General features: G+C 35.3%; 1 protein-coding gene and 1 long non-coding RNA gene across 4 annotated transcripts in view; one reads left to right on the top strand and one right to left on the bottom strand.

Moving 5' to 3' along the window:
- The window catches only part of LOC311441428 (uncharacterized protein), a 225,271-nt gene that overhangs the window by 122,657 nt on the left and 89,103 nt on the right, over positions 1 to 13,511 (top strand). The window contains exon 5 of one of the 3 annotated variants that reach the window (XM_084529558.1): positions 4,822 to 4,860. In XM_084529558.1, the coding sequence (XP_084385684.1) occupies positions 4,822 to 4,840 (19 nt within the window). In that variant the 3' untranslated portion in view covers positions 4,841 to 4,860. Of the gene's footprint in view, positions 1 to 4,821; positions 5,014 to 13,511 lie in introns of those variants that run through there. The other 2 variants (XR_014695933.1, XR_014695934.1) reach the window with 2 other exon arrangements.
- LOC311441433 lies at positions 3,633 to 4,871 on the bottom strand. The gene is made up of 2 exons (XR_014695963.1): positions 4,820 to 4,871; positions 3,633 to 4,708 (listed from the first exon to the last, which is right to left on the bottom strand). It is a non-coding gene; the product is annotated as an uncharacterized lncRNA (long non-coding RNA).

Here is a 13,511-nt window from a genome sequence, read left to right as displayed (position 1 = left end):
CTTGCTCTCATCAAGAGAAGACAGGTAGGACCAAGAAATGGAGCTATAAAGCTGTGTTGGCTGACATTGTATATTAATCTTCAATTGTTTTTCTTTTGCACCCCTTATAACATTTTATTTATTTATTTTTTTGTCATTTTTCCCATGATTTTGCTTAGGGATTATGTCAATCTGAATCATATTATTATTTGCTCATTCTCCATTTATTTACCATTGAAAATTGTTGTTTCATTGCTTTCTTCTCCTCCTCCCCTTTTCTTTCATGTTCTCATCTTACCAAAATTTCCAAATTTAAGAATAACCTGTGGAAGTCTAAACCATTATTGTTTTATTTTTCTTCTGAGAGGAAATTGTCCGATTCTGTAGAGTTAAGAACACTGGTAGTTGTTAACTCTAAAATATCATTTAAATATCTTTCCTATTCACCAGCAAAATGGAAATCATTGCTTAGACACAGGATTAGGAGTATACCGTCTTGGGTTACTCCTTTTAACTAATATAAAGTTTTGCTTTTGGGGTTTTCCTATACCAGTACCAGATTGCTAACAGTGATAATGAGGAAGATAATCAATACAGAAAACCAGGAAATTTTGGAAGCATTTGTCATGCAATGAATGCTTGTCTGGATAAGTGACTGCTTTTGGTATTGTTTTCAAACCCGAAAACCAGATCTGACATCAATGACAATAACATTGTTCAAGGGTAAAAAGAGCATTCAAAATTGAGCCCAAATCAAATGACTGTCACGTAACAAACAATGAATGGTTCAAGCATTCTAACTTAAGTGAAATCATAATCGCCATATGTGTATTATTTTTAACAGAGCTTAAAACTAACAACTGTGAGAACTGGGGTTTCAGATTTCATTGTGTCTAACAACTGGTTAAAATTCTTGGATTCTCTGACACACAAAATCATCCTTGATAAAGTGTAAACTGAAGCAACGTATAATCAACTTAAATCTTTCTGTTACTTATAACACACATAAGGCTCCTTACAAGTGGGTGGTGTATTATCCAATAGTGAGTGATGGATGTGCAGGTATTAGAGCTTTTAGGAACTTCTGTTTTCTTTTTAGGATAAAGAATTTTCTCAAGGCCCTTCAAGCAGCTATCATTCACATAATCCTTGTTGTCTTTAAATTATGATAACATTCCCTCTTGTCACATCACACAGATCATAATGAAAGGGAAAGATTAACCACCTGCTTACCAAGGTCCATTTACTACTAAATGCTAATACTGCAAATCAACGTGAATGGCATTGTGCACTTTAGTGTGGTACATTACAATTACTTCACTTAACAGATAGTGCCCATTATCACCTTAATCCTCAGAAGAGTGTGAGCATGAGAGAACTTGTTCAATCCAGAGTTAAGCACTAATGATGGTTACTGTATTTTCTCATTGCAGTAGATACATTTTCATTAACATTTTAGATCGAGTTTTTTTCATTCTACCTACTCTTGTTTGATTGACACCACCTTTGTAGCTTCTCAGAAGAGGGGTTTTATCTAAGCAATCAATTTAGCTCTTTAAATGGGTACTTTTTTTTTTTTTTTTTTTTTAAATACAACTGTTTGAAAGCTAATGTTTCTTTTTCTACAATGTTTTCTGAGTCTTAGAGCTTTAAGACCAATGATATTATTACATCATTCAATTGCCAGCAGGAAGGTCTCTTAAAAAAGGGGGAAAAAAGTAATCTATAATCCACCTTGACTAATGTTTGTCAGGCCAAAGAAAATGAAAATTTAGCAAATAGAATTTTTAAGGAAGGGGGATAAAGGGGATATTTAATAAAGATCAGGAAATTCAGAAAAGCTTGGAAAAGTTTTTTTTTTTTTTTTTCTTGCCACATGTTGTAATGTAAGGAGGCCACATGGTACTTTTTTTGCAGAAATTCCTCTCTCACTGATTTTTGTGTTTTGGTATTTGTTTCCATGAACATCTTGGTTTAAATATTTCACATATATTAACTGCAAATGTGTTGAAACAAGAATAAAGTAGAGGCCGTTATGAAAAGTCTGAATGTTGTATTAGACATGGCATGTTTAATGCCATGCTTTTCTCTTCTGTCTTTTTGTAAAAGTGGGCAGATGCTCTTCAAGGCTCTGGTCTTGGTTGAGGTGTTGTGGGTGAAATGAAATGAGGGCTTGAGTCTTAAGGTGAATCTTTTCAGGAGCTGCAGGGAACAAAGGAGACCTACCATTCCCTCTGGTGGTGTGGAATACAGGAGTAGCGTTACCCACCCTGGCCTGCCAGGGGGCTCTGCATCAGTAGCAGCATGTAAGGGGTCGGGGAAGAGAGAGAAAGACCAGACCTTGCATGGACGCAGGGGTTGAAAAGACTTGGGGTGGTGTTAAGGCTCTTTAATTCTGCAGCTCAGTTTTTACTGGGATTTAGAGACTCTTGGAATCATCTGCTCTAAGAATCCCCTCAGAAACTTTCTGTAGGAAACCGAAAACAGTGTGTGCTGTGGATCTGGGTGTGGAACATAAAGACAAAAGACTTTTGGGCAGTCCTGCCAGACAGGCCTGACTTGCACAGTGTGTATGGTCTGTGTAAATTATGCCTAGGATTTTCTCTGCAGTGCTGTGCTTGCTCCCTACACACCTTTTGGTGCACAGTCATTAGGCATCAAGCATCTCACCTCAAATCAAGAAATAGAAAATTCCACAGATGACTTGCAGTGAAAATGTTGTTGTATTGTAAAACATTATGACACGGCAGAATTAAACAAAATAATAATATAAATATAATATAATCTCCATTTAAAAAAATTAAGTTACATACCCTTATTTGTATTTTTTCTATAAGTCCTGTATTTTTTACACCACTGTCATTGTCATAATAGTCCAGAATATTTTTGTTAAGTTAATCATTTTACATGATAAGATTTTTTTTTTTTTCTCCAGGTTATTTATTTGAATCATTTAATTAGCAGTCATATGGAGAATTTATTTTCAACTGGCAGCAGAGTCACCTTCATTTGAAATTCAGAACTAACTTACCTGGTGACTGTCAAAAGGCTGCAAATTTTCACCCTTACACCTTTCTGTTATGTTTAAGAAGCTGCAGATCTGTGTTCTTTTTATTTCAACAACTCTAATGAATTCTGTTTGTCTGGAATAAGTAGCATAGTTCTGAGCAGCAGACGCTATGCTTTTATCTAAGGACGTATAAAAATGTAGGCTGTGTTGTTTTATTTGAAGAACAGTGTGTAATTATGGAAATAAAATGTTAGAACAGATGAGGCAGTGTCACATGTATGTGCTCAGCCTTTGTTTTCTAAGAAATCGTCTGGGTTTCTTAGAGCATAAATTCTTTGCATACAAAATTTTAAAGCTTTTTCAAAAAGATATTTTTTTATCCTAAGAAAATAAAAAAATGGAGAAAACTTCCCTATGAGGTGGGTTTTCCGGAGTGTTCAATAGTACATAACATTACAGTTTTTCTTTCTGGCCTTTATATGCTTCTGCAATGATCTCAGTTCTGTATTGATAGAGCAAAGGAAGTGCTAAATTGTCATTATTCCCCCTGCCCCCCCGGCCAATGGAATTTTTGTTTTCTAGCCAGGCCAATTCCCCAATTACTCTCCCACTGAGAGATTCAGTAACTTGTCAAAGGTCTGTTGTACAGGCAGGAACTGAGCCAAGTTCTGTGTGCCAGTGCAATGTATTATATCCACAGCAATTTCTCCTCTGTTTCTATTTGTCTTTCACTGTGCTCTGTGGTGTCTCATCATCTAAGGTGCATCACATTTTCTGTAATGGTCTGAAATATGAAGTAAAACTTTTATATTAAGAACGTTCATTTATAACATTATTGTAAGATTTTTTTCTACAAGTACATCAACATAAAACCCTAGCATTGTCGTACAACTGTTAATTCCATGCACATGAAAGAAATTAATATGTTCCTGAAAGCCCATAATACATTTCCATATTAGTACATTTGCATTACCTAGATATAGTACTGAACTTGTTCTCTGGAACGAATCTAAATAGTCAGATATAAATGGGAGACAGGGCTTAAAATACTCCCATCTTGTCAATACTCAGTAGAATTTCTACTGTCATTGTTTGCTCTTTTTTAATAAGAAACCTTCCTAAGTCCTAAGACTTGAATAAATGAATACTTGATTCCTAAGTAGAATGGTAAACTATCCAATAATTTGTGTATGCCTGGAGTTATCCACTGGTTGCTGCATCTCTGAAAGTTCATTGTGAAGCACAGGTTAAGCTAGGAAACATTCATTTAAATGCTATGGCCTGCCATATAGCCTCATCAGGCAGCTGAGGCCTAGATTTAGACATTCTTAGCTTCTGCTTAGAAACATGGCACAAATCTTCATAGTGATTCTTTGTTGGTGTGATAGCTATGGAGCCTTGGAATCTGTGTGTTCAACCAGAAATGGATCATGCACACATCACTTCCAATTCTTCTCCGAGGTACACTTGCCTGATGCGATCACCGTTAGCAGTGTAATAGCTCAGCCTCTTCTGTTACTCTGAAAGCAGGACATATAATCCAGGACTATTATCTCAGTTAATACAATTGTTGGGCAGAGACATTTCTTTGGGAGAGATGTAGGATGAGGACATGCTGCACTTCAGTTCCTCTATGCAAGTGATTACAGGCTTCTGTTGTTCTGTAGTAGGCTTTCCAAAAGGGTGCCAAAAATTGCATCACCAATTCCTTCACCGAGCCTGCCAAACAGAAGAGATGTAGAGAGGAGAGAGAGAAGAACCTGTGAATAGAGGTAGAGAATATTACTCTTCATAGAAGGGGCCAGACTGACAAAATTTTTAATATTTTACAGCTTGCTTCTGGAAGGGTAAGATAGCAGGCTGCCTCTGGGGACAGGTGTGGTAACACCATGATTGCTTTGCAATTGAAATGCAGCTGCCAGTTGTTTCTTCTAATTACTGAGGCAAAATAAGTCAGTAAATACAGATTATGGAGTGGAAAATTCAGTTTGGAATTATTGGAGGCATTTGGTCGTGGAAAAAAAGTAAGTTGCATTTAGCTAACCCCTCAGAATGTCTTCCGTAAGCCAAGTTTTAAATACGTTTTTTGTAGACTTAGGCATTGTATTAGTATGTCTTTCTAACAAACCACTGCTTGTGTAGTGCCTTTTTTTCTGTGTTTTGTTTATGTTACTATGACGCAATATATAAAGACAAGAGTGATGTTATGCATTTTACCTTTTTAGCTTCTCAACATGAATTTTTTTTTTTTTTTTTTAAGTTAAAATATTACTACTTTAAAAAAAAAACACAATGTTTTTGGAGGGATTTAGATAATGCGTCTTCAAAAATAGACAAATATTACTTTGTTTTTGATAACTGAGATCTTTCAAAAAATTTCTTCTCAAAGCATCAGTATTCATTGAAAAATGTTTAGAAGAAAATAAATGAATAATATCTATTTTCTGACAGCGTTAATGCACTTCTGCACTGTTACTTGGGAACATCTCAGATGCAGAGGAATTGTTGATTTTCAGAAATGTGTATTTCAAATGCTTATGTTTATAAAATGATAAGGGATTATTATTTTCCTCAATTTGCATTTCATGTGGTGTCATTTGCTCTACCAAAGATAGAGGTGATGTACAATGTAGGCCCAGATTTGATGGTAGTTTTTAATCCTAAACTAAGGATAATTATTATTATTTTGTGTGTGTGTGTATGCTTGGTTTGCCAATGTAATTTAAGACATTAAATATCAGACCAAAGTTTGCCTCTTTCTGTGAAATTGGTTTTGGCATTGTGCAAGTAATAGGAACCCATCTTGTGGGGGATTAAATAATGTTTTTTTTGTTCACGTGACAAATATTACATGCAACCTGTATAGAAGAGAGAGGAAAAAACATGTTTAGTTGCTGAATGGATCTTTTGTGGTTTCTATTCACCATCCAAAATAGTATAATTACACTCCCACCTATTTTCTGACTAAGCAGGAATAATTCACTTAATTCAAATGTAATGTTTGTTGTTTCTTAAAATTTTATTTAGTCTTCATTTTTAATTTAGATTAACCTGTGATTGAAACACCATTAAAAAAATCCAATGTGTTTGTTTTGAAATCATTCACATTGAGATTGTCAAATTACAAAAAAAAAAAATAAAAAATGTTTCTTTGAATTTCTTAGTATTGGCACTGATTTACTAATTGTTTAGATTTCCTGAAGTTCTTTTTCACCAAATTTATTATTAATAGCAAGTGAAAACATGCCAAATTTCCCTCAGAGAAATTGGCAGTGTCTAAATTCTGCAAAGCATATAGTCTTAAATGGTACATTATTAGTTTAATTTTGAATTGTAAGGCCCTACATCCCATGAAAGATGTCCAACTCCTTTGTACTGCTTCAAATGGGGGAACTGGAATAAAGCTCAAGACTTTGGCAGTAGGAAAGCTTTGTCCCTGATTTTATTCACATATATATACACATATAGGTATGTATGTATGTACATTTTCTTCAGAAACCTTTCTGTTCTACTCCTCAGTCTCTGCCAATCAGGTAGTGTGATTAAAGTTTCTGCTCTGATTTTGTTTTGTTGTATGTGAAGCAAGGGTGGCACAGAAGCATTGTAATCAGCAGAACCTGGCTGGGAGGTAAATCTCCTTCAAGGACTGGTGTCTGTGCTGTCACTGCTTCTCGGTCAGATTACAGGGGAATGATGTTTTGGATGATCAGTCAACCTTGACAGGTGTGTGGTAGAGCTGGTTACAGAATCTATTTCAGAATGTGAGCATTTCTCTTTAATTCTAAACATGGAGACAAACCAGAGACACTCTATCTGAAACTTAATTTTAACTCGTTATGGTTTCATGCACGTCAATATTCTCTGCTCTGTAATGGTAATCAATAGCTGTTTTTTTTAAAAAAAGGGTAAATTTATATGAAAAATTATTTATCAAAATGTTTGTTGTTACAAACTGATCTTTCCCTACCTTGCATCATCAAATTATATTTCTCAGTTTTAATTGGATATGATTTCATGCTGCATTCTATTTTTGTTCTATCTCCCTCTGTATTTGCTTTTCAGATTGATTTTTCAATACCACAGAGAGTGAGTAGGCTACTTAACACAATGATATTTATTCCAAATACTGATTATATAGCATTCTCTGTCTCCCCCCTCCCCCCTTGAGACACTTGATTCCCTGACAAACTAAAAAAGTAATAAAAATCATATAATGTACCAGTACTAGACAGCTGATTGATGTCATATATGGAAAAATGTCTTTTTTCATGTTATTTCATTATGATTAAGACAGAAATGAGAATTGAAGCCAATAAAACTTAGGGTTGTTTTTTCCTTTTTCTTTCCTTTTACAAAATGCCTCCTTACATGACTTGATTTAGTTATTTTATCACTATAAATAAAATGCATTTCTTGCTGTAAATAGCTTATTAATTGATGTTAATGGGGAGTAACTGTATTGCAAATAGTTCACATTATGGTACTAAATTAACATCTACCCTCCAGCTATAATATTTGTTGCTGTGTTATTATACACTCAAATGTTAGTTGTTACTTCCATTGCAAATACTGAAATGGGGATGAAAGAGTGAGTGGGTTTTTTCATTCCCTGCTTCTCTAAGCAAAATTCTTCTCTAACTATAGTAACCATTTAACACCACCAGGAAATGCTGTTAAAAAGTAGGATGATTGCAGAAAATGTAATTTCCCACTTTTGCTGACATTGTGCTTTACCGTGGACAGTGCCATGGGAAAGTAAGATTCACTCAACTGTGTCTAACAGCTAGCCCCAATGCTGTCTAAAAATCCAGCCAAAATGCTCCAGGCCTTTTTCCTATGGGGGGAAACAAACAAACAGCAAAGCCTTTCTAGTCCTCTACAATAGAGTGTTATCAGAAGGTTTGGTTCCTTCTGTCTTTTTCACGCGTATGCAATGGGAGAAATTATGTGAAGATCTCATCAGCTTGTAGCCAGTTTATTACTCTGGCAGAACTACAAGTTGCACATTCATGTTTCCTGAAAGGAGTATGTGGTTCATTGCAATGATTTTGGATAGGGTAGAGATGGAATTTCACTATAGCCTCCTCCAGGAGGGATGACAGGCCTGAAACTGAATAAAAGCCTGCTGTTGACCTGCTAAGGCCCTCTTACTCTCTGGAGAGAGATCCCACTGTATCTGCAATTCCCCTAGCTCCATACAGCTATATGCTTCAGTTTTCTGGGTTGCTCCAAGGAATTTACTGTTGGACAGACAGTGTCTGTTTAAATCTGTTTTAAGGAGAAATTGAACCATGGGAGAACTTCAGGATATGCTCTACAAGAAAATAATGGCCTGCTCTGGCAGGCATTTGCCCACTGAACGCAGTACTAAGTGCTTCTTGAGACGAATCTTGTTGGTGAAGGAAAGATATCTGCTTCCAGTACTCACCCATGTCCATCTAGATGCACAGCAGTGAATTCTGGAAGTAAAACTGTGTAATTTGAGAAGTTTTCCCTACTTTATTATATTGCTCCGTACTACGGAAAGTGCAAATTCCAGTCCTATTAGCAGAATGCTGCCAGAGTACAGTTTTTTGGTACAGTCATGTGGTTACAAAGTAGATTGTAGCTGAACATCCAATACCTTTGTTTTTACTTGAGTCAAATTCATTTGGCAATAGAACGTCATTTATACTATCAAAAACTCTGTTCATATGCATACTATTAGTCTAGAACTTAATGTTGCTTTATGTCATTCTGTATTTCCCAGTGCTGGTATAATGCATGGGTTCATTATGGTTCCAACAGGGAAGATAACTTATTTTATGAACTTTTTTAAGAATTACTAAATTATTTTTTTTTTGAATGGTTTTCTGGATAGGGTAGCCTTTTTTTTTTTTTTTTTTTTTTTCTTGTGAATGTGTATGCAAATCTTGTGAAGTATGATGAAAACAAAGTAGCAGAATCTCAAATTTTGACCTTTATGCCCAAAGTACAGTGTATATTGTTTGGTTTTGAGTCCTCCTTGTTATGGAGGGAATGGAATGGGTGGAGAAAGGTGGCGCAAAAAACGCTTAGTTTTCAGCTGTTGTCCTCAGATTCTGATGTGCATTTTTGTTGTCTCATTATAGCACTACAAAAAGCGTACAATATGTTGCATGCTATCTTTCTGCAGTACAGCAGTGAGTACTTTGCCATAGGAGCTTGATGATGAAGAAAGAGGAGATCTGTTTTACTTTTTAAGTAAAACAGAAAATATCTCCATTGTATGTTGTCACAGAAAAGGATCCAAGGTCTCTGTTACAATACTTGACAAGGAACTTCTCTAAAATGAGGGCACAATTTAATCTTGGTTATAGTTTCTCAGTACAGATCTGCAACATAGTCTTGTATAGTATTTCTCCTAGATGTAGATTTATAAAAATAGTACACACATCCTCATGAACTACCATATCATACCCTAGAGACAAGCACTATTTTTTCTTTCTGTTAGTTTTTGAGTAACAAATCCATGAACACATTAAAGTGTCTGTACTGAAGACACATTTCACAGCTTCTCTGTTATTGTTTTTGTGCTTAATAGTTACAACCCAAAGAGAAAATATAAGACAGGAAGGATGTTTGAAAGACGAATGTCAAATACTCTTTGTAACTGTTTAGTTTACACTACGGCTATTGGTAAAATGCAGGGAGGAAATTTGAAATAAGCTGGAACCCAAAGGAAGATTTGAACACAAGTCTCCCCTGCTAAAGGTCATGTAAGAATGAGTTTAGACAGAAGCATCTTGTTTAATACAAAATGTATCTATCCAAACTAATCCATGTGGATAACACATTTAGGATTCTCACTGACAGAAGGTCATGTGCCATCTGTATTTGATTGAATAATATTGTATCAAAGTCAACATGCACAGGGCCTACCAGAAGTTATCAGAATTATCATTTCAATTAAACAGATGGCTGAGGAATCAAATGAAGAGCCTTTGAGTGATGGCTACAGAATCAATAATGTCTTTCTGAGCTTTATTGATTTATCTTTGTCCAGGCAGTGGAATTGATTTATGTCTCCAGCTTTATTTTGATAAGTCAATGATAGCTCAACTATTCCTCAATTAATGTCTTTTTTTGTGGGGCTCACATATATTTTTATATATATTTTTTTTTCTCTCTTGGTGAAGAGAGGAGATTTTACATCAAGCCAAACTGATTTTGCTAAGTAATTCTGTGGGTATCAGGATATCATAAATCAAGCAGAAGAATGGTCTCTCTAGTTTCACATGGAATGGGTGACTTAGTATTGTGGGAAAGGCATTTATTTATTTAACCAGTCAGATGGTATTGCATTTTTCCTCTCTGTGTTAGAAGACCACTTGACATTTGTAAGCAGACAGGATTCCTGCTGTGTGGAATGCAGTAGTGTGAAGACTGTAATGTCTTTCCACAAATAACATTTGAAGAAGAAGAGGAAAATGTGTCTGTGTGAGAGATGAGGAGAAGAAAAGGGCAGTCCGACTCCACAAATAAGTTTCTTCTGCCATGTGGTGCATTCCAATTGTATGTGAAAAGGCCTAGCATGCAGGAATCATAATCTTGTGTGTTGTGGTTAACAGAGTTTGATGTGGTACTAGCTTGCTTGTTACAAACCTAGATCCTAATTTTCCCAGCAGTTGGTTTTTCTGCTGTTAAAACTGTCCATATTAGTAAAAATAATTTTGTTTTCCAGTTCATTGGAATGTTGGTAATAGCTTTACAACATAAAGAATGTTCACAGATGCTTAATTTTTTTTTTTTTTTCCTTATTAAGTATATGCCCTTTAAAGTTCCTAGGAATGGTTAAGTTTTTATTCTTTTAAAAAACATATAAATGAGGAATAATAACAGCTTCCTCCACCATGATCTCATCTGCCAATTTCCAGTACCAAACACACAAAGATTGCTCATTAAAATCTGAGTAAATGGAACCTGTGGCCAGATATGACAGTAAATGAACCTAGGAGCTACTGAGGCAACAAGGAATTATGAATGAGAGTTTGATTTTGATTAGTCCTTTAGCTAGATTGTAGTAGCTCTTCCAGGACCTAGCCAAGCTGTAAACTCCCTTTTATCTTTATGCTACCTTTTACAGTTCCATATATCATGTAGACTCCCTCATAATATATCCTTCTGGCAATCTTCAAATATCAAGCAGAACATAGTCACAAGTCCCTTTTAATTATTTTAATCCATATGTATGTATTTCAGAAATGGAGAGGGAAAAAAAGTTATCGAAATATATTGTTTGGAGGGAATGTTGGGAGACCTGGGCTGTAATTCTAGCACTGGCTGACTAGAATACATGGGTAAATGACTTAATTTTGCTTGTCCTCATCAGTGATTAAAAGGATAAGTAAATTTAGAATTGCCAACTCCTGCCTGCTTTGTGATTAAAAGGAAAAGTAAGTACAGAAATGCAGACTCCTGCCTGTTTTTTGTTTGTTTTGTTTTGTAAATCCCTTCAGTTCTGGTGACAGTTTGATGTCTGGATTTCTCTGAGCATACGGGTCTACAACGTGAATTACCTTTTTTCTAGGATATTTTTTCTTTTTTTTTTGTAGCCATAGATTCAAGACACTACTGTTACTAGGTAGGTAGCATAGAACTTTTAGGCTAAAGAAGTCAACTTTTGAAAATGGGAAAAATTAATTATGTCATCTTAAAGCATAATAAAAGAGAGAGCAATAAATGAAAAAAATGAAGAAGAAAAGATTTCTTGAAATCTGGATATTAGAAAAAGCACCTTTTCAACCAAAATGCATAGTTATTCCCCAAAGTCAAACGACCATTTCTTTTGATTGATTTCTCGTTATAACTGTCATCATTAGGTGGCATTTGAGAACTGTGTAACTCAATATTCCAGATTAGTTTTTCTATGAAATCATACACAGGTAAATCTAATCAGAAGCATCTAAAGTCAACATAAACATTGTAGATCAACTTACATTTCTCTTGAGTGTGTATTGCTCTGTTATTACTTGAATGTTTATGTACTGGATGCATAATTTCTGTGCTGTTTGGGACAAAAAACACATATACACATACCAGAATATCTTCAAGTTTTGATGTTAAGACTAAATTAATGATAATACCAAGATTATTTAAAGGCAGACATTACCTAAGGGGGGACTTCTAGTTACTTGTTTTTTAGCTGTATTTTCTTGTGTTTACTGCCCAGTCAGCTCCATGATCTGAAGATAATGACTTCTTTTGGTGTCTCATTACACTAAGTAATAAATGGCATTTAAACCTCGTTTTGAAAAAAAGAGGTCCCCTTGGGAGTTTTGAAAAGATGTATTAAAGAGATTTACATGCAAGTAGATGAGTTGTGTAAATCCACTTCTTTATTACAGCACTATGGAATGGTCAGTCAGTGTTCACTTAAGTAACACAATAAAGTTAGGCAGAAATGCAGTAAGAAAATGAGATAATAGCATTCCAACTGTCACTCCAATATTATCACTTCAATCACATTTCAAGCACAATGTAAACGTGCTGAACTATGGTTCAGCATGTCAAGCCATTGTCTGGTATTAGCATCTGCATAGCTGCTATTGTTTTACTGAAGAAGCTGCCATTCAAACCTGTGATGGAGTAGGAGGCAGGCATTCCATAGTTACAGGTGCATTGTGCTACACAAAAGAGACCTACTGGGATAACTCCCCCCACTTTTTTTTTTTTTTTTTTTTTTTTTTAAATCTTTGGATGACTTTAATACAAGAGATCTTTTATGTGAAATATTGGACAGGCTGATAAGCAGGATCCTAGAAATAAAAATTATAATACCGAAATGTCTATAGGTAAAAAGCAAAAAGTTCTGTTTGATAAAATATAGATGTACAATGTGTACTTGTCATTTCTGCTGGTGTTTCGATGTAAGCCATATTAACTGGAAGTCTCCTAGTTCTTTCTAGAAATACTTCATTCATATGTAAGAGTTGGATCATGCATGAAGAAAACTAAATTTGTTCACCTAGAGAGAGAATGAATATACTTTTATAATCTTTTGTATGTAGACTATCAGAGAGAAAGACAGTACAGATAGTTCAAAAGGTGGCAGGTGTAGGTCTGAATCACTCTGAATGACCAGTGATAAGCAGTTAGCATGTGGTTGCTAATGGAAAATAAGTTCAATTTATTCAGTCTCAAGTGTATCCTTAAACCTTTGCAGCTTAAATTATGACGTTCATTAGGAGTAAACAGTAAATCTAGAGAGATGAGGAGGAAAGGACAGTGGGTCAACTTCCCTCCTGAATCTCTGTACCAGCAAGTACGGGGCTTCTGTATCAGAACTAAGGTTACTGAACCACATGTCACTGAAGGTCTCAAATTCTTTGGCTGCACATGTTGACAGCAGCATGTGTGATGAAGAATGAGTGGTGGTATGAACAGTTCTGCTAAAACTTAGACAATTTCAGAAAATCACAGAATCATCTAGGTTGGAAGGGACCTCCAAGATCACCGAGTCCAACCTCTGACCTAACACTAACAAGTCCTCCACTAAACCATA

The sequence above is a fragment of the Aythya ferina genome (assembly GCF_964211825.1).
Source record: "Aythya ferina genome assembly, chromosome: 9".
In the NCBI taxonomy this organism is placed as follows: Eukaryota; Metazoa; Chordata; class Aves; order Anseriformes; family Anatidae; genus Aythya; species Aythya ferina.
The sequence above is the reverse complement of the archived record's forward strand: the minus strand, read 5'-3'. Positions and strand labels throughout refer to the sequence as shown.